The sequence below is a fragment of the Anoplolepis gracilipes genome, chromosome 3, assembly GCF_047496725.1.
Source record: "Anoplolepis gracilipes chromosome 3, ASM4749672v1, whole genome shotgun sequence".
NCBI classification, from domain to species: Eukaryota; Metazoa; Arthropoda; class Insecta; order Hymenoptera; family Formicidae; genus Anoplolepis; species Anoplolepis gracilipes.
In genome coordinates, this window is record NC_132972.1 from 7,518,167 (window position 1) to 7,541,805 (window position 23,639).

The 23,639-nt window shown below is 26.6% G+C and overlaps 1 protein-coding gene and 1 long non-coding RNA gene across 3 annotated transcripts; both read left to right on the plus strand.

Moving 5' to 3' along the window:
* Window positions 1-135: 135 nt before the first annotated feature.
* LOC140663927 (uncharacterized) lies at window positions 136-4,076 on the plus strand. Of its 2 annotated transcripts, none has more exons than XR_012046353.1 (4): window positions 136-330; window positions 478-732; window positions 3,399-3,736; window positions 4,024-4,076. It is a non-coding gene; the product is annotated as an uncharacterized lncRNA (long non-coding RNA). The 2 variants fall into 2 exon arrangements; XR_012046354.1 differs by having other exon boundaries at window positions 3,399-3,561.
* Window positions 4,077-6,853: 2,777 nt separating this feature from the next.
* On the plus strand, window positions 6,854-15,695 carry LOC140663810 (uncharacterized). The gene is made up of 8 exons (XM_072888292.1): window positions 6,854-6,951; window positions 8,946-9,083; window positions 9,713-9,850; window positions 10,965-11,102; window positions 12,393-12,508; window positions 13,227-13,415; window positions 14,345-14,491; window positions 14,972-15,695. Exons 2-8 carry the CDS (start codon window positions 9,009-9,011, stop codon window positions 15,090-15,092), a joined length of 924 nt encoding a protein of 307 aa, XP_072744393.1. The 5' UTR covers window positions 6,854-6,951; window positions 8,946-9,008; the 3' UTR covers window positions 15,093-15,695.
* The last annotated feature ends 7,944 nt before the right edge of the window (window positions 15,696-23,639 follow it).

The window sequence follows — 23,639 nt, forward strand, 5'->3', positions numbered from 1 at the left end:
AAAGATTACTAAATACTCTTCAAAATATCATTTAATTTAATTATTAATTTATACAGTATATGCTGTCTATAATTATATTCCACGAATAATAATAGCTATGTAATATTTATAATTGATTAATTTTTACAGATATTACTGAAACAGGTTTGGTATATAATTGCTTATGAGCGACACTTTGAGAAAGACAAGTCCTGTGGTTATGTCGGTAGCAACGTTAAAAATTTGCTCTCCATATTCTTTAGCCATTGGCTCTAAAAGTAAATGGTGAGATCTATTGTAGTTCTCCGTACATGACGATTCCCAAGGTTAACGAATTTGTAACGTACGATGGTAGATAGTTAATGTTTTTAATAATGATCTTTTCTTTTTTTCTTCTTTTTATATATATATATATATATATATATATATATATATATAATTATATATAATTATAATCTTTTAAATTGTCCAAATTATCCATAATTAAATGCATTTTAGGCAATCTAATTTGTGCAGAGAAAAATATACATTGGCTAAAAACTGGAGATCTAAGTTACTATGAACATGGCAAAATTTATGTCAGCGGACGAATAAATCAAGAGTTTATATATAATGGGAAATATATATTTGTCTCGGAAATAATTCAGAATTTGTTAGATAACCAATCAGCGGTATTTGAGGCCATTACAATATTTATGTCGTACAATTTTTCTGAGATAAATCTGATGGTGTTTGTTACGAAAAAGAAAAGGGGTAAAAATATGTTATTTTTCATAAAATCAAACAGAATTATTATATTTACTAAAAAGGGAAATTAGCATTTTTGTACAAAAGATGATACTGTTTTTTGCATAAGGGTTCTCAAATCAAACAAAAATGAGTAATTATACAGAATAACGGACCACCTCCCGATGTCAATAACTTTGACATATATTATCAAGATTTTAGCCGGTGCTCATTGTTTATTAACAAAAAAAGTTTGAAAAATGAGATGTAATTTTTCGTTCTTGTCGAAAGTGAAGTAATATTTAACAATGTATAATGACTTTACAGGGGCGGAGCCCCTCCTCCTACACCTCCACTCCACAAAAAAACTAACCCAACTCAACCTAGTATTATGAAGCCAAATCTCATATACTTCAGATACAAATTGGGTTGATGAGTTAGTTTTTTTGTGGCGCGGGGGTGCAGGGGGAGAAGCTCTGCCCCTGCCCATCCACGCATTCAATGTATCACATTTAAATTAAATCCATTGAAAGTACGATTCATTATTGTCCTCAAAAGAATTTCAATCTTACAAAAAATGTCACGAACATAAAAGTAAAATTTCAGTAACAAAAGTAAACAAAGACGATTTATTATTTTCAGCGGTACAATAAAACAATATAATACGAAAGCATGGACAATTGTGTCCATATGTTTTTGTAAGCTTGAAATTCTTTTGAGGTGTTCGAAAATTATATATGGTTTATTATACATTTTTTGTTAATAACTTTATAATAAACAACAAGCACCGGCTAAAATTTTCAGAACCTTACTCATGGTCATGACCTTCATAATATAAGTCAAGATCATTGACATTGGGAGGTAATCCGTTATTGTGTATAATTACCCAAAAATGATATAGATATATAATGTTCTAAATCGCATCCGAGTTGAGATATATGAAATTACATAAGTACATTTTATTTTTTTTTTAATGGTCATTGATTAAACATGATTTTTTGTATAAAGAGGCTCAAAATAAACAAAAATTTAAAAAGCTGAAAATTTATATAACTTTTGTAGAAACGATTATACCCGAAGTAAAAAATGTTATCACCGTCTCCTCTATATTTATCATTCTAGCGCAATAAACTTGAATTTCTCTGCGCATAAATTTTATATTATTATAATTGTATACAAATTGTATATTAAGTAAATTGTATATTGCATTAATTATATATTAAGTATTGTGTCTTAGTAAGTAAATTGTATATTTAGATAAACGGGCAGAAGAGACTTTTCCGCTGCGCTCTTGCCTTAAGAAAACTCATACCTTACTCAAATTTAATTATTTTTACAAAACTGATTTCATATAAAGATAAATCTTGCTTTGCGTAGAAAGTAATAATTCCACGTGAGCCCACGATAATAAAATCGATGAGTACGGTTTTCAACTTTTACATCAAGCGAAGGGAACTTTAATCCTTGTTTTTAGTGCGAAACGAGATTTATTATTATACAGTTTCACATAGGTTTTCAACTTTCCACGCGAAGCGAGTTCCGCACCATCTCTGTTTTCACGGCAAAATGAGGTCTATTATTCTATGGTTTCAGATGGACTGTTTTTTTTCAATTTTTTATTTTCTTTTATTAATTTCGGTTTTTTAAAATAAAAATTAGGTTTGAATTAGAGTTAAATTTCTTGAGATGGTAGTGTAGGGAAAGAGGTAGAAGCTCTTTTCCACCTACATTGACTTTTAAATTAATACTTGTTTCTTTTTAATTGTTAATAATTTTTTAATAACCAACAAGCGATGGCTAACATCTTTTGAATGTTACGTATTAAAAAACTTAACAACATATATCAAGGACAAAATCATTGGGAAGAGGTTTCCTAATATATTGACTTTTAATTTATTTTTAGAAAAAGCTAACTCAAAATCCTCTACATTATTCTTCTTTTCTATTTAAAATCTTCGACAAAACTTCTTTACGGCAGCCGTTTTCTTTGTGTACGAAGTAAATGATTTCCAAAAACAACTTCTCCGGAAATCATAATTTTCGACAGTAGTGAAAGTTTTCCAACTTTCAAATCATTTCTAAAAAAGAATTTGTTTGGTGTTGTAAATGAACAATGAATGCTTTAAAGAAAAACCTTGCAAATAGAGATATCAGTGAGATATATAAATATCAATCATTATGTATGAGAATAGCCTGAATAATTATAAATATGCATTTGATGAAATCTAAAGAATCAAATCATAAAACAATATTATTTAGACGCATGTCAGGTGCGTGTTGATCCGATGAAGTTATAAAAGCTGAGCTTCTAGGAATTTCTATAATGTTTATAATTTTAGAAGAAGCAGTAGTAGTAATTAATTTCATTGCGGTTTCTTTTATCTACCATCTTAGCTTAATAAAAATTATCAATTTTTAACGATCATAATTAATATTCATTAATATCATCGCAGATTTTTAATCTATTTGTTTCGGAAAATAAAAATTATCTATCTTATATTGAGAGTAGTACACAGAGAAGACGACTGCCGTGGAAAACTTTTGTCAAAGATTTTAAATAGCAAACAAATGCTTTAACTAAAAATTTCTCAAATTCATCATTCGGTTCACAGAATAGATATAGACGTAATAATATATAAATGTATATTAGTGTATATTGTTATGTTGTCAACAGATCGGTGTTTTTTTCGCAGGGAACTTTCACAATCCAATCTAAATCTAATTGTGGAAAAACAATCCGAGTTTCTAAATATCGATAATTCTTCCAAGTTTGAAGAAACAAAGACCAGACTTGCAACAAATTATTTTGAAGGCAGTCACCGAGCAGTTAACATCAATTCAGAAAGATTTCGATGGGTATTCAATTCTTGAATTAGAATTACTTTGGACTTTTAATATCGCATTAATACATATTAAAATATTTTTATACACAAAATTTAACTTGCCTTAATTTGTGTGCATTATTAAACATTGTTCTGGTTTGTCTTAACTTGATTATATATTTGTTTGCTTTATTGACACCTTAATTTAGGTAAGGTTTATTTCTAAGATTTCCATTATTCATATGCAAGGCTAAAGAAATATAAAATAATTTCATCGACTGAAAGTTTCTTAAATGCGTATTTCGATTCACTGAACAGATATGGACGTAATAAAATATAAATATACGTAATTTATTAACTGATTAGTTTTCTCTTCGCAGAGAACCATTTAAATCTGATATTATGATTAAATTCGAGCCTCTGCATATCGATAATTTTTTCAAGTTCGAAGAATCATCGTCTATCTCGCAAATCAAAAACAATTATTATATTACAGAGGACAGATCCCGAACTATAATAGTCTTCTTCAGAAGCAATCTTCAAACAGCGTTCATCAAGTTGGACAGACTTTGATGGGAATTAAATTCTTAGATTAGAATTACTTTGAATTCAATATCATAGTATACGATATTAAAATTTAGTGTTTCCATGAACAAAAATTTTGCTATATTTTTTAATAATTTGGGTAAATTATTAAGAATTGTTTAGAATAACATTGTTTATTCGCGTATTATTTTCTTTAGTGATTCAAAATTATAATATTTAAGTAAATATATTTTTGCAATTAAAACAATTTCTATATTATGTAAAATTGCTTGAGGTAGAAATACATAATAAAAAATTACATCAATAATAGTATTTGCATTTATTGTTATCATTGACAATATATTTTAGAAATGTGTCACCTGAAAAAAATTACATTTTTAGTGCAATTAACCCGTACATTCAATTTGCGAGTTCGTGCGTTCGTTATGGTCAGCATTAACGAAAACAGCGTGCTCCATCGTAACAGTAGTTAACATTTCTGCTTTTAGCATTCCTGACTGATTATCATTTTCCATATTTCCATTCGTGTCAGATCAGAAAAAATCAACGCGTTCATAATTGCTTCCACGAGATAGCTAAAATTATTGTATTGTGTCTGACATAATAATAGTTGATTAAAATTTATATTTTTTTTTTGGTATATTTATTCTCGATTGTAACATATTGCAATAATTTTAGAACAATAAATAATAAAAAGCATTTTTTAAGCTTTATAAATTATTATATATCGAATTGAGTTTCCGTAAATCGATAAAATTAAGACTTTTTTTTTAGAATTATGTAAAATAATAGGTATTATACATATAATGTGATTTAATATTATCGCGCATGACACATGATGAGAATAATTACATTTAATATTACTTTCTATGATTTTGCATTTGATACATTTGATACATAAGTCTTTTTGCCTTACATTTCTCATAAAATTATTATGGTACATAACACAATCATCGATTTGTTGAAACAATTCGACGAATATAGAACGCCTTGAGGTACGTTTTATAGTAGATTTGCGAATTTGCTTTCTCTGCTGAATGCAGCCATTGATACCATAGACATAGTAAGAATAGACCGAGCGTGACACCAAACCTGCTCAGGTAGAAAAGAACGAGCAGTAGATGTCGTATACCTTTCTTTTTCTAACGAGAAAAGAGTGGGAATAAGAAAGAGTGAGAAGAAAATTAATCAGCCACTATGCTATGGCCATCAGCTTTCTTCTCACTCTTTCTTATCCCCATTTTTTCCTCGTCAGAAAGAGAAAAGTATATGCCACCTACTCTCTCTGTCCTTTTCTATCTCAGCTTCAATACTTACAAGAAAAGACGCTCGGTTTATTCTTACTATGTCTATAATTGACACCAAACTATGCTTCACTATACTCACTCGAAACATCATTTTCCTTTGTGATTTCGAAGTCGGGTCTAATATATATCATTTTTAAGACTATAAGGAATATTTTAAGCAAAAAAAAAAAATTAGATTTTTTGAAAGTGTCAAGGTGGTCTAACCCCTTAAAAAATATAAAAAACCGGTGTGTTTTCAGACAAAAAAATATACATAAATATAACATTGTTCTCTAAAAATAAAAAATTAAATTACTTGAGGGCACCGACAGCATGACTTTCCTGGTTGAATTACTATAATTGTAATCTTTATCTCATCTTCTATTTATATTTTCTAATAATTTTTTTTTATTTATAATATCAAACACTTATAATGCAAGGCTTTCCTTCTTATTCGTTGCAGTATTATTAATCAATATTATTAATTAACACAGTTAACGATTTGTTAAAAATATTTGAGAAACATAGATGGCTCGAGGTTGACTTTTCTGCTTCTGGCATTCCCGCCTGATTATTTCCTTCCGTATTTTCATTTGTGTCATATCAAAGAGAATTAGCGTGTTCCGCGCCGAAAAGAACACTTTGCTTTCACTCGTCGATATCTGATGACATCTAAAGAACAGAGATCGCTTAAATAATCGCGAAAAAAAAAGAAAAGATAAGATATAATACTAACGCGAACCTTGCGTATTCGTAAATAATATAAATCTTATTGAATTTGGCGAATCTTTTATCTATATTATTCACGAATCATAAATAAATCGCGAATGCGCGCATAATCTGGTGTCAACATAACGTATGAAAGCAAGCATCTTTTTTGAAGAAGTTTATACGTTTTGGGTGACAAATTTTGTCGAACTTTGACAAGAATGTAGTATTGGTATAAAAATAACCAAAGTTATTTGGAGACGATGCATTTCTCAACTGTTGACGAGAAATTACGATTTGAGTTTTAGAAATTTGGGGATTACGCTTTTGCGCCTGTCTTTTTATAACTTATTTTTTTACAGCTTATTTCATTCTTACAAAGAAAAATATTTAGAATATTTATATGTACTTATATTAATACGCAGAAAATTTCTTATACATTCAGACTTATACATAAATAATATTTGTTTATTTATGTATAGGTGGACAAAAAGATAATTACTGTAAAATAAACATTTATGTAATAAATTATTATCATTCATAACCATTTGTGTAATAAAATTCATACTAAAATAAAAAGTAATATCTATGCATTTGTATTGCCATTGAAATTATTGTACAACAGCTGCCTTAGACTTTTACGTTTAGAATTTTATTCTGAAAAGGAAATGTCCTTTCAGGTCAATTTTCTTTCTGTTTGACGTCATGATTTCTTTGGAGGAACAGACTTTGGACATTAGAACCAGGTTTCGATGCTAAGTTAGTCGCTGTTAGTCGATCGTTAAGTTTTGTGGGAAACGTTTCTTGTATACTTTAGATTGTGAACGTTAGATTACAGAGACAACATTACATACAAAACGACGAGTAGCCGCATTTATTTTATTGTAATTAATTTTTACTTAATTTTTGTTCATCTATATATTTATTTATAAACTAATATTTATTGATTTATTTATGTTTATACATAGAGATATGCTCGTAGACGGACGTTTCGAATGTATAAACCAGTGGTCCTTAACCTTTTCAAAGTCGTGTCTGTGCTTAATCTTAAGCTATCTAGCCATTATAAAAAATTGCACATACATAAATAAAAACAAAAAATTAATAGGACACAAATTTTTTGCTCATCATTTGCTAATTATTTGCTATAAAAAATATTTTTTTTGTTCTAGCCGTTAAAAAGTTATGAAGGGCTAGATAGCTTAATCTTAAGCTTTAGGTCTCTTAATTTTAAACAGTGTTCCGAATTGATTAAAAAATAAATAATAACGGTAACTCTTTTTAAAACTGATTTTAATGCATAGAACTCTTGCAGAACTGTCGAAAACTATCGTTAGAATTGCCGAAAATCATCAGCACGACACATTTTTACTAAATGTCGTAATACACAATTAAAACAAAAATTGTTTAAAAGTTAATTGATGGAATATCGACCTGAAATTATATATATATGCAACTCTCAATTAGAACTATCGGGAACTCTTGTGAAAAATAAGAATTTTTAATTCGTTTTAGTACTTTAGAAAGAAGAGTTTCGTGTTAAATTCGCGAAGTTAGCGCGTCATTCTTTATTTTTGATTTTTTGGAAATTTGTTGGAATTTTGCCTTGAAATGATATATAATTATAGAATTGGTACAGAACTAACCAGAACTCTTAATAAACATCTTGATTTTCGATGTTTTCTTGTACTTTAGAGGAGGATGTGCCGTGCTGGAACGTCAAGTTAGCACGTCATTTTTTATTTTCGATATTTATGATATTAAAAATGCGGAACTTTTTTAAATGTTTATCAGGAGCTATAGAACTATGAAAAGTGCTACTGGAATTGCCATTATTTTTTAAAAATTAATAAAATGTGCCAACTTCACAGACACTTCAAAGTCACGGAACACTTTTGATTAGAAGGAAAATTTGCGGAACATCAAAATCATTAAGATCATAAAACCAACAAAAAAATGTGCATAAACATATCTTTTATTAAAAGTTATAGATTACATAAAAATAAAATATAATGTCGCGCAGTGTATGTACACTGAAGCATTTCATAATTTCGCGGGACACTTATAACAAGTTCGCGAAACACTAGTGTTCCGCGGAACATCGGTTAAGAACCACTGATTTAGCATCATCATATTTAAGTCCTAATTCAAGAGCGAAAAAACAGGCAATTTTTAGCCTGCTTTTAGGGTCACTCTTTCCGCTATAAGAGTTTTGGAAGAATTAGAATTGTTCATGTTAAGCAGTTATTACAGCGGACATATTTTATTGACTCAAAACATTTATGTTAAATATTGTATTTTTTGACTAAAATTATCTCAATAGCTTTTGATTATAATTATGAGCTTAATATCGTATAGTATATAGTGTGTGTGCGTGTGTGTGTGTGTATATATATATACACACACACACACACGCACGCACACACAATATATGTATATGTACTATACGATATTAAGCTCATAATTATAATCAAAAGTTATTGAGATAATTATTCTAAATAATTTTGAATTATTTATATTAATTATTAAAAAATATATATACGTAATAAAATTAACAAATAAAATTTTGCAAATAAAGATATTAAATTGCCGTGTATGTATATATATATATATATATATATATATATAACACAGTTTCATTGTTTGAATCAGAAATGTAAAATAGAAAATTTATTAATATTAATAATAATAACGTATAAGTATTTAGTGTTAAAATCGACAATAAAATATAAATGTATTTTAATAAACAGTAAAATATTTAAATGGCGTTATCATTAAATATGTAGATGCAACGATTTAAAGATTGAAATATGATTATTAAAAAAGATATCAAGTTACATGATACAATAATTAATTATCACTTTATTTTAAAAAACAGGGACGAACTTGGCAAGATAAAGCGCAAGCGAAGAAACAAGCAAAATCTTTCAAATCGGACACTATGGAAAGACAAAGCGAAGCTGTGAATTCTGATGATTTTTTTGATTTGTGTTCAGATGAAGAACTATCTAGCAAGGTAATTAGAATTACTTTTTTCATTCAATCTGCAAATTTTCTCTTTAAAAATTTTGGAAGAATTAGAACTTTTCAAATTAAGCAGTCACTACACGGGCAGATTTTACTGAATCGGAGAATTTATATTAAATATTATATTCTTTGACTAAAATATATATACATACACGGCAATTTAATATCTTTATTTACAAAATTTTATTTGTTAATTTTATTACGTGTATATATTTTTTAATAATTAATATAAATAATTCAAAATTATTTAGAATAATACTGTTTTTTCATATAAAAGATATATACAATTTTATTGTTGTATTACTTTATATACAATTAAAAATTATAATTTCAAATAAACATATCATAACAATTAGAACTAATTGTACACAAAGTTTCATTGTTTGAATCAGAAATGTAAAATAGAAAATTTATTAATATTAATAATAATAACGTATAAGTATTTAGTGTTAAAATCGACAATAAAATATAAATGTATTTTAATAAACAGTAAAATATTTAAATGGCGTTATCATTAAATATGTAGATGCAACGATTTAAAGATCGAAATATGATTATTAAAAAAGATATCAAGTTACATGATACAACAATTAATTATCACTTTATTTTAAAAAACAGGGACGAACTTGGCAAGATAAAGCGCAAGCGAAGAAACAAGCAAAATCTTTCAAATCAGACACTATGGAAAGACAAAGCGAAGCTGTGAATTCTGATGATTCTTTTGATTTGTGTTCAGATGAAGAACTATCTAGCAAGGTAATTAGAATTACTTTTTTCATTCAATCTGTAAATTTTCTCTTTAAAAATTTTGGAAGAATTAGGACTTTTCAAGTTAAACAGTCACTACACGGGCAGATTTTACTGAATCGGAGAACTTATATTAAATATTATATTCTTTGACTAAAAATATTAATTCAATATGAAATACCTAGTGATTATAATTATCAGCTTAATATCGTAAATAAACAACGAGCGACGGCTAAAACCTTTTGGATGTTACTTAGGATCTTGACCTTGACAACATATGTCAAGGTCCATGCGATCGGAGCTAGCTGCGTTATTCTAAATATTTATTATATTTTTTAATAATTAATATAAATAATTCAAAATTATTTAGAATAATACTATATTTATCTTTTTTTATTATCTTTGCATACAATTGAAAAATATAATTTCAAGTAAAGACATTATAACAATTAGAATCATCTGTACACAAAATTTCATTGTTTAAATCAGAAATGTAAAATAGAATATTTATTAACATTAATTATAATAATATTTGTATTTATTGTTAAATTCGACAATAAAATATAGATATGTAGTCGTGCGACTACTATTTATCTTTAGTATAAAAGGCGAAGCGATTGTAACAGTCGCGTATTTGCTTTGACGGCGAAGCTCTCTCGAAGTCGCCTGGAAAGTCAAAAGCGTAATGTACGAAAATCAACTCCCACCAACACGCTGATGACAAATCGCGGTAATCCTTTTAATCAATAGATGATTGGCTCAATATTTGGAACAGCCAAGCTTTTGCAACATAAATCCGTATATAAGTCGAGCGTTACGAAGAGCCTCTATTTCGCCGAATTTATCTATCATTCTTGGAGTCTCCAAGGAACTGGTCAGAATTTTCTTTTGTGTGCAAAATACAATATAACTGAATGTTGAGAACAAATAAATTTATCCTCGCTTTCCAATCCTTCGACCATCCTTAAAAAACGACTACAGGTATATTATAATAAACAGTAAAATATATTTAAATTGTGCGATCATTATGTGAATGCAAAGATTCAAGGACTGAAATACGATTTTTAGAAAAGATATCATTACATGAAACATTAATTAATTATCTCTCTATTTTTAAAAACAGGAACTAATTCAGCAAGATGAAGCGCAAGCGGAGAGGCGAGCAAAATCTTTCAGATCGGATACTATAGAAAAACAGAGCAAAGCTGTGAATTCTGATAATTCTTTTGATTGGTCTTCAGATGAAGAACTATTTAGCAAGGTAATCAGAATTATTTTTTTCATTCAATCTGCAAAAAGTCATCCCAAAAATCGCATGTTTTTCACCTTTGAATTTGGACTTAAATTTAAAGCTAAATAATAGTTTAAATGAGACATTAATTATCTAAGATTTTCAAATTCAGCACATTTTTTATTGCTGAGATTTGAGAAGTCAAAGTTGTCATAACGCATCAACTGACAAGGAAAGATATGGAAATATCCCCTCCGATTTTAATGCGTTTTGAATGTTATAGTTTAGGTTAAAATAGGAGAGACGTATTTTTTTATACGTGCTTTTTCGGCCGTTAAAAGAATGAAACATTCTCTTAAGAAAAATCGGTTTTTATATTTCTGAGCAAATACCGTCAAAACGGTAAGAGATATAAAAGAGTTTTATAGTTTTTAAAACTTCATCATCAGATTTTTCGAAAATGTCATATTTTTCGAAATCCCTTTTACTTTTTCGATTTTTGAAAAATCATCATCACCATTCAACCTGCAGCAAATTTCCTCTTCAAGAGTTTCGGAGTATTAGAATTGTTCACTTAAGCAGTCATTACAGCGGGCAGATTTTATTGAATCAGAACATTTATGTTAAATATTGTATTCTTTGACTAAAAATTATCTTAATATATTTTGATTATATCTTTTGATCGTATTTGACGAATCTTTTGATTATAATTATGAGCTATGAGATTATAATAATATCGTATATAACATATATATTGTGTATATGTGTGTGTGTGTGTGTGTGTGTTTGTGTGTGTGGTATGTGTGCTTGTACACGGCAATTTAATATCTTTATTTACAAAATTTTGTTTGTTAATATTATAATGGGTATATATTTTATAATAATTTGCATAAATAATTAAGAATTATTTAAAATAACACTATATTTGTACATATTATTTTTTCATATAATTTAATTGTAATTTCAAATTTCAAGTGAAAATATCATGAGACAATTAAGACAATCTCTACACAAATTTCAATGCAAAATAGAACATTTATTAATACTAATAATAATATTTTTATATATATTTATTGTTTGAATCGACAATAAAATATAGATGTATTTTAATAAACACTAAAGTATTTGAACATGGCGCTTTCATTATGTAATGTAAATGCAATGATCGAAACAAAAATGTGTGTGATTATTTCAAGAAAATAAGATATCAAGTTATAAGTAATATTAATTAATTGTTCTTTAATTTTTTAAAATCAGGATCAAATTTGAGAAGACAAGATGCAAGTCAAAAGATAAACAAGTATACTTTTCTGATTTCAGGAGCACTCCTGTAATATGAATAAACCGAAAACTTCTACTGTGGATCCTGAATTGCGACATTCTCCTTCGGAGACAATCGCCGAACAGATTACTTCTTGTCCAAGAGAATACATTAGGTATAAAATTCTTAGATTAGAATTATTTGCAATCCAATATTGCATAGTGCACATTATAATATTTAATACACATTTCTATATACAAAATTTTATTTATCTTTTAATTTGTGTGAATTATTTAGAATTGTTTAGAGTAAGAAGTGTGTGTACGCATATCATTTTTTTATATATATAATAAACCTTTATTTCGTACTAGTGGATCATTTTTATGCATGCTTTTTTTCTAACTGCGTCAATTTCTCGAAAACAAATGGTTGCAAAATAATAGATTTAAATTATTTTTTAATATAGTCTTTATTTAGAAAGATCAAAGAAGGTATATAAAATTTTCAGATTTTTTATAAGACTTTTATATCTTAATCATAACAAACGCATCGAAAATATACTAACTACCTGTTCTGTTTATTAAAAAGTACTAAAATAATATAAAATAAGGGTTAAAAGTTATTATTTGAGATATGACATATTTTTGCGTTTATTTCTTTGTTATGGTTTATTTTAACGCGAATATATATTTGTTTCACTGATACCTAAATTTGTAAGTTTTTTCTCTAAACCTTTCATTATTTATTTGTAAGACTGATCAAGTATCAAATAAATGCATAGTAAGAAAGTTTCTCAAATGGGTGTATCAATTTGCAGAACAGATATAGACGTAATAAAATATAAGAGTGTGTCCGTGTAATTTGTTATAAACAGATTGATTTTGTTTTTACAGAGAGCTTTCTAAATCCGATATTGTAGTAAAGCAGTCCGTGCCTTTTACTATTGATAATTCTAAGTCTAAAAAATTATTATCTCACGGCATAAAAGAGGAGAAAATGTTTACTTTGACACCAGAACCAGAACCAGAACATGTTCTTTTAGAGGCAATCAACCAGTCATCAAAAGGGATAAACTTCGATAGGTATTAAATTCTTTAATTGGAAGTACTTCAACTTTTAATATCGCATTAGTACGATATTTAAATTTTTAGACACAAAATCTAACCTGCTTGTTCTTTAATTATGTGTATTATTAAGCATTGTTTAGAAATAATAGTGTATATGCATGCATTTTTTTGTGTAATTAAAAATTATAACTTGCCAATAATCAAAAATTTTATTTATTGCTTTGTTCTGGCTTGTTTTAACACATTTATATTTTCATTTGTTTCACTAACATTTGAATTTGCAAGATATTTCTCTAAAGCTTTTATTAATCATTTATAAGATAAACAAATATCGAATAAATTCGCAGAACAAACATCCTCTGAGAGTTTTTCGAATGCTGTCCGATGGACAGAACAGATATGGACATAGTAAAATATAAGCATATATTCGTGTAACTTGCTAGGTTATTAATTTATCAATTTTCAACGCAGGAAACTTTATAAATTCACCATTGTAAATCCTGGACTGCCACATTCTTCTTCGAAAACATATTCAAGTCAAATCTTTAAAAGAAAAGGAGTTTAAAAATATAACTACATATTAAATTCTAGGATTAGAATTACTTTACAAATTTAACAATATATGTATACTATATGATTTTATACATATTTCTTTATACCTTTAACTTTCCTGTCTTTATGTGAATTATTATTGAGCATTGTTTAAAGTAGTACTGCATATGCGCGTATCATTTTCTTATATAATTAAAAGTTAGAATTTGTAAACATATTCTTACGTTTATTGCATTGTTTTGAATTGGTTTTTTAATGTTTTTATTATATTCATTTATTATTATATTCAAGATTAAAGAAATATCAAATAAATTCATCGATTAAGAGTTTCTTGAAAACTATAATGTATATCAGTGTTACTTGTTATTAATTTATCAGTTTTCTTTTCGCAGAAAGTTTAGTAAACCTCTCAATCATATCACGGAAGAGCAACCTAATCCTTTGAGAAAAATAGCTACTCACGGATTATTACCAATGGAACAGAAGGAACTTTTTCTAAGGAACATGTTTGAGCAGTTCTTAACAAGTCTGCGAGATTTGTATGGATATTAAATTCATAAATTAGAATTATTTCAAACTTAATATCGCATAATATAATATATAAATATTAAAATTTAGTGTTTCCATGAACAAAATTTTGCTTGCCTTCACATTTTTTAATAATTCGGAAATTTGAAGAATTGTTTAGAATGACATTGTATACTGCACGAATTATTTTTAGCATAAATTAAAATTATAGTTTTTGATTAAACATATTTTTGCAATTAAAACAATTTTTATCTTACGTTGAATTATTTGAGATAAGAATGCAAAAATCAAATTTTAAATAAATAATTGTATTTGCATTTATTATTATCATTAACAATAAAATTTAGAAATATTTTTAATAGCGATTGAAAAATATGAATCCTGTCTTTGTTTTACATAACGCAACGATTCAAAGACTGACACGTGCGATTAACTAAAAAAGATAAGATACTACATATCCTTAAGCAAGCTTATTTTGTTTTAAAAAATAGGGCCGAGGAAGTTTTAAGCTATGTATCATGCCTAGAAGCTGCCGCAAATTCTCCAGTTAAAATCCTATCAGACGTGACTACTCCTGAACCGTCTACAACTAAATCATCCACATCGGAATGATCAGATGCTACTGTAATCCGTTCGCCAGCTAAATCAATATCTGACCTCAACTTACAACCTCAATCTTCGCAAGAAATTTGTATGGAACTAACATCCAGGAAAATTCACAAAGACAATTTTGTTTCTACAAGCGAAAAGAAAGAAAATTACAGTAAATCGAGAGACTCTCATGACACAGAAAAAAATTTATCTCCTGTGATAAACGAGTGTAAGCTTCAACACAAAAAACTGGAAAACTTTGACCCTACAGAAGAAATTCCTAATACGGAATATTGTTTGAGAGTATGTTGCATACTACTTTTGATAATGTCATTAATATTATTTCTATTTCAACAAACAATTTATAAGCGACCGCGGTCACTACATATATGTATAAACTTTCGTAATGTCACGTAATGCTTAAACATTAAGCTTTACGCTGCGCTACGTTGTTATCATCGGTCGTTCCTATGCAATTAAAAAGTCGTTCGCGATTGTTTTATTTTTCTTCTTTTTCGTATAATAATATTATAGAAATAACATTATCACACATAAACACACAGTATTTGTTTGATTTATAGATAAGATATGCTTTTCTACTGTATAAAAAATAATTTGTTATGTAACTCGAAATGTTTTTTTGTTGAGTGCATATTAATAAAAAAATTATAATGTATTAAATTTTATAAATACAAAACATCTACAAATTTATTATTTTCATAATTAAATTATAAAAGAAGAGTGTTAGTTTCAATTTTTTATAGATACATATATGTATAGCACAATTTTGATGCTAGAGTATAAATTTTTTTAAAATGCGGATTTAATATACTATATATATATATATATATATATATATATATATATATATATATATATATACATGTATATCTATCGAATTTTTTTATTTTCAATTTGTAACGATAATTATTATATACGTAAAACTTGTTGATGTTGATGCTACGACTGATAAGTAAAGAAATAATTTGAATATGTAAATTATTTCAGTTGTATCAACATTTACATACAAAATTTTAATAAATGTAATTTCTGAATTTTCTTATATAAATAATATTTATTTATATTCTATTTATTTCTTTTTATTTGTTAGTTTTTGTGCGCGTACAAAACAATATGTTTCTTTATGGAAAGTATGTGTTATTTGCTGTTTATGATGTGAATGATGATGAACTCGGTTTTCAAGTTCTTCCTTGTGCAAGTTCTCGTATACTGTTCCTCTTCCTTGTCATTCTTTTTCGAATGAGAAGAACATGTGTCGTTTATGAAATCAGCTGAAAATTATATCCGGGCATCCGATAAATTGAGAAGATGTAAAATATAATTGTACTATTAAAATTGAAGATTATTTTCCGTTTGCTTTCGCAATATATCAGTATTATTTGTAAAGAATCTAAAATTATAAAATTAAAATTGTACAATCAGAAAGAACGACAATTATTCATAAAATAATCTGGGAAAAACATATGCAAAACTTCCTAATTTCTTATTAAATTAAGAATAAAATAATAGAATCTACAGTCTTTAAATATATTTTTAAATATTCATACATGCTACAAGCTAACAAAATTGAAATAGTGCAGAAAGGATTTTTTATATATTTTTTTATTCTATTTTCCACAAAAACCGACACGTGTCTCTGAGAAAGGTAAATCCTTTAGCGTGAATATCCAAACGGAACTTATTATATACTATTATTTATATTGAAAATGCAAATTTTTACATGTATTATATCAACACATTTGTTATTACTCGTTATCGCGACGATATTGTTCTGACTCTATTCCGAATGTGTTAAATGTAATGTTCTTCATCGCTTATCATTTCATGTAGATTTGTATAATTCTAGTCCCAATTTATTATCTTTATTAGGTTGGATGAAAAAAATTATTTTGATTACCTTGATGTATAGTTTTTCATCTGTACACCACTCAAAGGAATCATCACAATTCAGAGGTTTGATCTGTTTTTTATAGTATCCGATCTGAAAGATTTTGCTTGCTTCTCCGCTGGCGTTTTATCTTGCCAAATTTGTTTTTGTTTTTAAAAATAAAGGTATAATTAATGTTTTTATGTAACCCGATATCTTTTAATAATCGTATTTCATTGAATCGTTACATCTACGTAATGAAAGCGACCCTTAGGTATAAACCTTTGAAAGACAATGTTTAATCAGATATTGTGTTATATTAGGCGCAATATAACAAATTTTAGCCAGATCCATAATAAAGTTTAAATTGATATTCTGACATTCCAGAACAATATTTTTCTTTATACACTAAAAAATTTGATTGGTAATAGTTACTAAATGTATTAAGTTGTAGTTTTTAATTGAATATTTAGTAAATTTTACTACATTTGATAGTAAATAGTAAACATTTTGTTGGTTCAAGGTGTGTGTGTATATAATATTCCCTGGTCCATAATTATATTATTCCATGCAAAATATAAAACTACGAACGAATAATTATGACTATAACTTGTTATTGAAGCATTGCTCCTCCCTAAAAGAATTTCTACATTCCATTTCTATAGTAGTTTTGTTGATTGGTATTAAAAAAATTGATTTTGCTGCAGTAGCTATTATAGACATTTATCGTACATACTTTGAAAAAATCATGAAATAAAATACACAAATAAATTTTATTTATGTATTTTATTATTGATAATAAAATACAGGAACTATTTTTATTTTATATCGATACTTTAGATTTGTTTGTTATAATTTTTATATAATTGAAATTTGATATATGTATTTTATAATTAAAAACTAATTTTTTTAAATTATTACACAAAATAATTTTATTATATAATAAATAATTCTGTTATATAATTTTATTAATTTACTTATTATTATACAATTAAAATATGTTATTTAAATATTTGTTGTTATATTATCAGTTATAAAGGTTTTAATTAGATAAAACTTGGTTTCAATAATATAATATTAAAAAATTAGTCTTTCTCTGCAGGGTGATTCAGGACCTTTGTAACAAATTCTGAAAGGAACACTAAGTTTCGTAAGGATAATCATTTTTTGTCAGACAACCCGCGTTCTTTGACGTAACATGTAGAAACTACGCGATCACACATATTCTATATTAGAAAGTTTTAATATATAAAAATTATAATCAGAAATGTCTAAAGTATTAATATAAAATAAAAATAATTTTTTATATTTTATTATCAATAAAAAGCCTATCATTTCTAGATAATAATAAATGGTCATGTATAATTTCTTTAGGAGATGAGACAACAATATTATTGTATTGTGTCTGATATAAATAGTTGATTAAAATTTTAATTTTTTTTGTATAAATTCTCGATTGTAATATATATTGCAATAATTTTAGGACTACAAATAATTAAAAGTATTTTAAGCTTTATAAATATGTCAAATTGCGTTTTCTCGTTGTTTAATTAAATCGTTAGTTCATTATTTTTCTTTAGTTTTTGATCTAAAAGATAATTTTAATAATAAATATAGAATAAGATTTTTAATTTCGTATTGAAAGTTCATATATTTGCATATCATTTACAATCATGACTCGTTAATGTAAACTCGTGATAAAATTTCCGTATACATTACTTTCGATTTATACTAAAAACGAGCATACTTTTGCAAGAGATGATGTGTAATGTTTCGTTTAATATGTGTTCAACATAATACGTAATCAGCTATTATCCATGGTTAAACGAACTTACATTAATTAGGACTCCGAACATACATAATCTCTTGGACTTTGCTAACTTTCTTTTTGTAATTACTTGGATTTACAACGACTTATAAACGAGCAATCATTACATATAATTAAACTTTAATAACACATACATATGTATGTAATACTTAACGATAGGCATTACGCTGCGCTATGTTGTTACCATTTACCAAAAAATACATATCTTTCTCTTTTTTATAATTTTCACTAAAGTAAGTTACTAGAGCAGCACCAGTCACACGCTTCTTCTCTTTTATAATCTGTAATAGAACTATATAGTATTATAATGAAACTTTTTAAAACTATACAGATTGCTAAGATGTACATAAAAAATATGTTTCTCTCTCTCTCTCTCTCTCTCTCTCTCTCTCTCTTTGAACACTATATAAATAAATAGTTATAGTACTGTAAAAAAATAAAAATACGTTTGTTAAATATTAATTGAGAAAGATCTAAGAAGTAAATTATAAAACTAAAGAATAACTAGGATAATGTAATGATAAATTCGATTACTTATTTCGTTCGGCGACAATGACGATAGACTTCAATCAGTTTCAAAAACTTTTAAATCTATATTTCCCAGCACAGGTACAATACCCACAATACCCACAGGCAAAGAAGTACACTTACCATCCAGTGAAAAGCAAGATAATATTTTTTTTTAATTATTATTTATAATGGCACACTTGCTGAAGAAATGCGATTTACGGCCGCAATATTGTTGCGTCAACTGTTTACCTGAGAATTCATGGATTTCTATCCTAAGATCCTACCAGAGCCGCAAGGTTAATTGAAGGAACAAATTTTATCATTAGTTCAAAATGAACAGACAGATACTATATAACACTGATGATACTTTTTTAAAAGTGTTATGTCTTGCTGAAAAAATACACCAAAATTCCTCAAAGAACAATTGGATAATATTATGCAAATGTGCACGAATGTATTTTTTCAATAAAAAAATGCCTGACAATCGAAGACAATTAGCACTAGAAATTTTAGTAACTTTGACAGCATCAACTATAGGGAAAGTTGATGCAAAATATATCGCATCTTTAGCATCACTGAAGATAATGACTGATTTAAATGAGACTAAGAAGTGGAGTTTTTTTGACAAAATCAAGGAAAATAATGATGCATTTTCAGCAACTACATTATTACTATCATTATTTTCCTTGATTTTGTCAAAAAAACTCCACTTTTTAGTCTCATTTAAATCAGTCATTATCTTCAGTGATGCTAAAGATGCGATATATTTTGCATCAACTTTCCCTATAGTTGATGCTGTCAAAGTTACTAAAATTTCTAGTGGTTTAAGAAGAAAAACAATGCTATCACAGATCATGCAAAACATCTCTATCATGTCAAATAATAGTGATTGAAAGTATGCGTACTTATGGTTATTTCAGCTACTGAAGAAAAGTGTCATAAACAAATGTCTTTTATCACAAATAATGAAAGATGTCATACAATATTTGCAAAATCCACAGTCTCGTGTCTCAGATGCCTGCAATATAGTAAGACACATATCTACAGATTTTTTGCCTATATTTAAAAAGAATTTTGCGATAAAATTATCCTTTAATTATTGATGGTATTAGATTATACCTAATGCCAATCCCAGAGTTTGCAAACTCATGCTGGTACTGCTATAGCAAACTTTAATGGAGAATTGTGCGAAAAATATTCTGACATCTTATCTGAATGCCATAACGGTTTAATTCGAATTAATATTGACTACTAAATTTCATGAATTAGTTGAAAAGAAAAGTAAACTTTTGCTCGAACAAGTTAATCACAATAATTGCTTCTACTACTTGCAAAGAACAGTTTGTAATGCATTATGATAAATTAATGGCTTGTTTAAAATTTATTTTTCAAAATATAAATTAACAAAAACTTAAAATGTTACGACAATGCGAACGTTAGAATAAATGAATTTTATAAAGAAAGAATGTCTCACAGTTTGTTAAATATATGTATAATTATTAGATTATAGTTTCAAACAATATTAAATTTAATTAATTTAGAATATTAAATAATAATAATAATAGAATTTTTTATTAATATGTATCTTGTTAAATAAATTTTTCGAAACTACATTTTATTCAATTTTCTTATTTTCTTAATTTATATATATATATTTTAATTATTATTATAATTTGTATTAATTTATATATGTATTGTAATAATTAATATAAATATACCAAAATTTAGATTACAGATATCAAAATTAAATTATGAAACTGATACGACATAATTACATTACAATACAATATTAATAAAAAAAAGAGGCGTCTTTAAAAAATAATATAATATAAAATAATCACGGTTCTACGATTAGTTTAAACAAAGTAGTAATTTATTCCATGGAATAGCAATGAAAAGTATATACCAAAAAACTGCCATTAAAAAACAAAATTTAAATAAAAAATACTTGTATTGCTTGTAAGCAACATTTCCATTCTGTTCCGCTAATACTGCGTATTATTTGATTGCTATTTATGTATGTTTCTTGTTTCTATTAAAAATATTCAAAAACAACTAAACAAAAAAAAAAAATAAAAATAAGAGAGTATAAAACTAGCAAAGATAATTTGTTAATGTTAAAGAAATTGTCATTATTTCTGTTATCCCCATTTATAATACAAGAAGATTATTTCTTCAAAACTGATAACTTATTTTATATATAATCTTCTATTTATATTTCCGGATAATTTTAATATAATACCATAAAATCCACTAAAAGTAATTTCTTGTATTTATTATAATTTTGATTATTGTGATAATATAGATTATATATATTTTATCTTCTCGTTTTCCAATATCGTCTTCGTCGTTTTGGTATCGTCTCCATTGTATTGATGATTGATTTCAGACAAGAGTACGTGTTGCTCTCTTCCTCTGACAAGTAATAGTATTGCGTCATCGTCGAGTATGAAAGACTTTTTTTCGTGAATGTTAATATCGAATACATAACATTGAATGTAATATCTCCTCTTAAAAAATCTAAAAAAAAGATGTTACACTAAAGAATTAACTTTAGTTTCTATCTCCATAACGTAAAAATTTTATCACTCTAAAAAAACTGTTATTTTAAATTTTTCAAGAAGACTTGAGTAACATGAAAAAGTATTTAAATATTAAAAGCATATCTCTTATATAATTTATATATTTATATAATAACAGAAACTATACGCTGATATTATTTGTGTACGCTGATATTTACATAATTACATAATAACAGAAATTATATCCTGATATTATTTATTATTGCAACTTATAGCTTTACTAGTGTCGATTTTTATCAATGTTTGCCTGCTCGAGCTTGAAATGTGTAAGATTAAAATTTAAAATACCATTCTTGTAACAGCCAATTATATAAATAATGTATTACCTTTTGTCTGAAATAGAAACGATATTTTAAGTAAAATAAAATGTATAAAGAGAAGATCAAAAAATGGAAAAAAACAAATCAAAATACGATTCGAAAGGAACAAATATACGAATCTATAGACTTACGCATATCTGAGTTATTTCTACAGAATTTTTCTAGAAAATATTTTAGTCTATTTTTTTGTGACATAATCACATTGTCGCAAAATAACATAGTCTTTCGTGTTGTGCGATCAATATGACATAATTTTCGATGCTCTTTATCCCATAAAATACTTTGTGCAATTATATATCTTTATATAAATCAATTGTAAATGTAACAAATCGATAAAATTAATTTTTTCTTTTAGAACAAAAATTGTACCAAAATACCAATGCCAGAGCCAAGCAATAGATTTAAGAATGAACGCTATACTCAATTAAAAACTAAATAAATAATAATTACATTAACCAGACGTTTCAAAATAATATAATAATTTCATTAATCAGACCATCCACTTTTTAAAAATCCTCTTTAGTGATGCATAACACAACAATTTAAACGTTACGTCAATCTAAATATAATAGTCATGAGTCTATGAAAAGAAAGCCCAAAATATATAAAATTAACAATATATAAACAATACTAATATTATAAATATATAACGGAAAAATATATCAGAAAATACAAAGAGTATTTGCATATTATATTTAATATAAAAGTAGATATAAATGCTGAATTGATACTTACTAATAATTAATTAAATGTGTCATTTGAAAAAAATCGCATTTTTGGTGCAACCAACCCGTGTATCGAATTTACGAAATCATACGTTTGCTATGCAATTATCATTAACAAAAACGCTAATCTGCGCCAATATAGCAATGATTAGCTGCATCTAATAATAATAGTAATTATTATTATTTTATTTTAACACAATTTTTGAGAATTTTGCATGTTCTTTTTTTTTATGAAAGTATTTTTGACAGTCTTTATACAATAGTTTGATTTTTTAGATCTGTATTACGCATCAAATCGTCATCAATCTGCTCAATCTTAAAATCGATTAATATGGTAACTCGATTGTAATATTGTTTTTTTTTAATACAGATAGTTTTTTTCATAAAGTTTACCACGTCTGTAGAATACTTTGCTTTTCAATTCTCCAAGGCAATAAAGTTTGGGCGCTATTAAAAGATAAAGGACTGTTTCTTCTTGTTTCTTCTTCTGTGAAAGTTTTTTTATAATGTCCACCGTGTATGATTTGTCGACGTTTGTATCGATGACAGCTACTACCTTTAAAAAGTATGGATGATATTATATCATAAATATCTTTGATTTTGAATCCGTAAATATAGATGTTATATCATGTATATATCTCATTGTATTCATAGATATCGTCAGTTAAATGCAAGATTATAAGTAAGATAATATTGTGTGAATATATTATTGTGT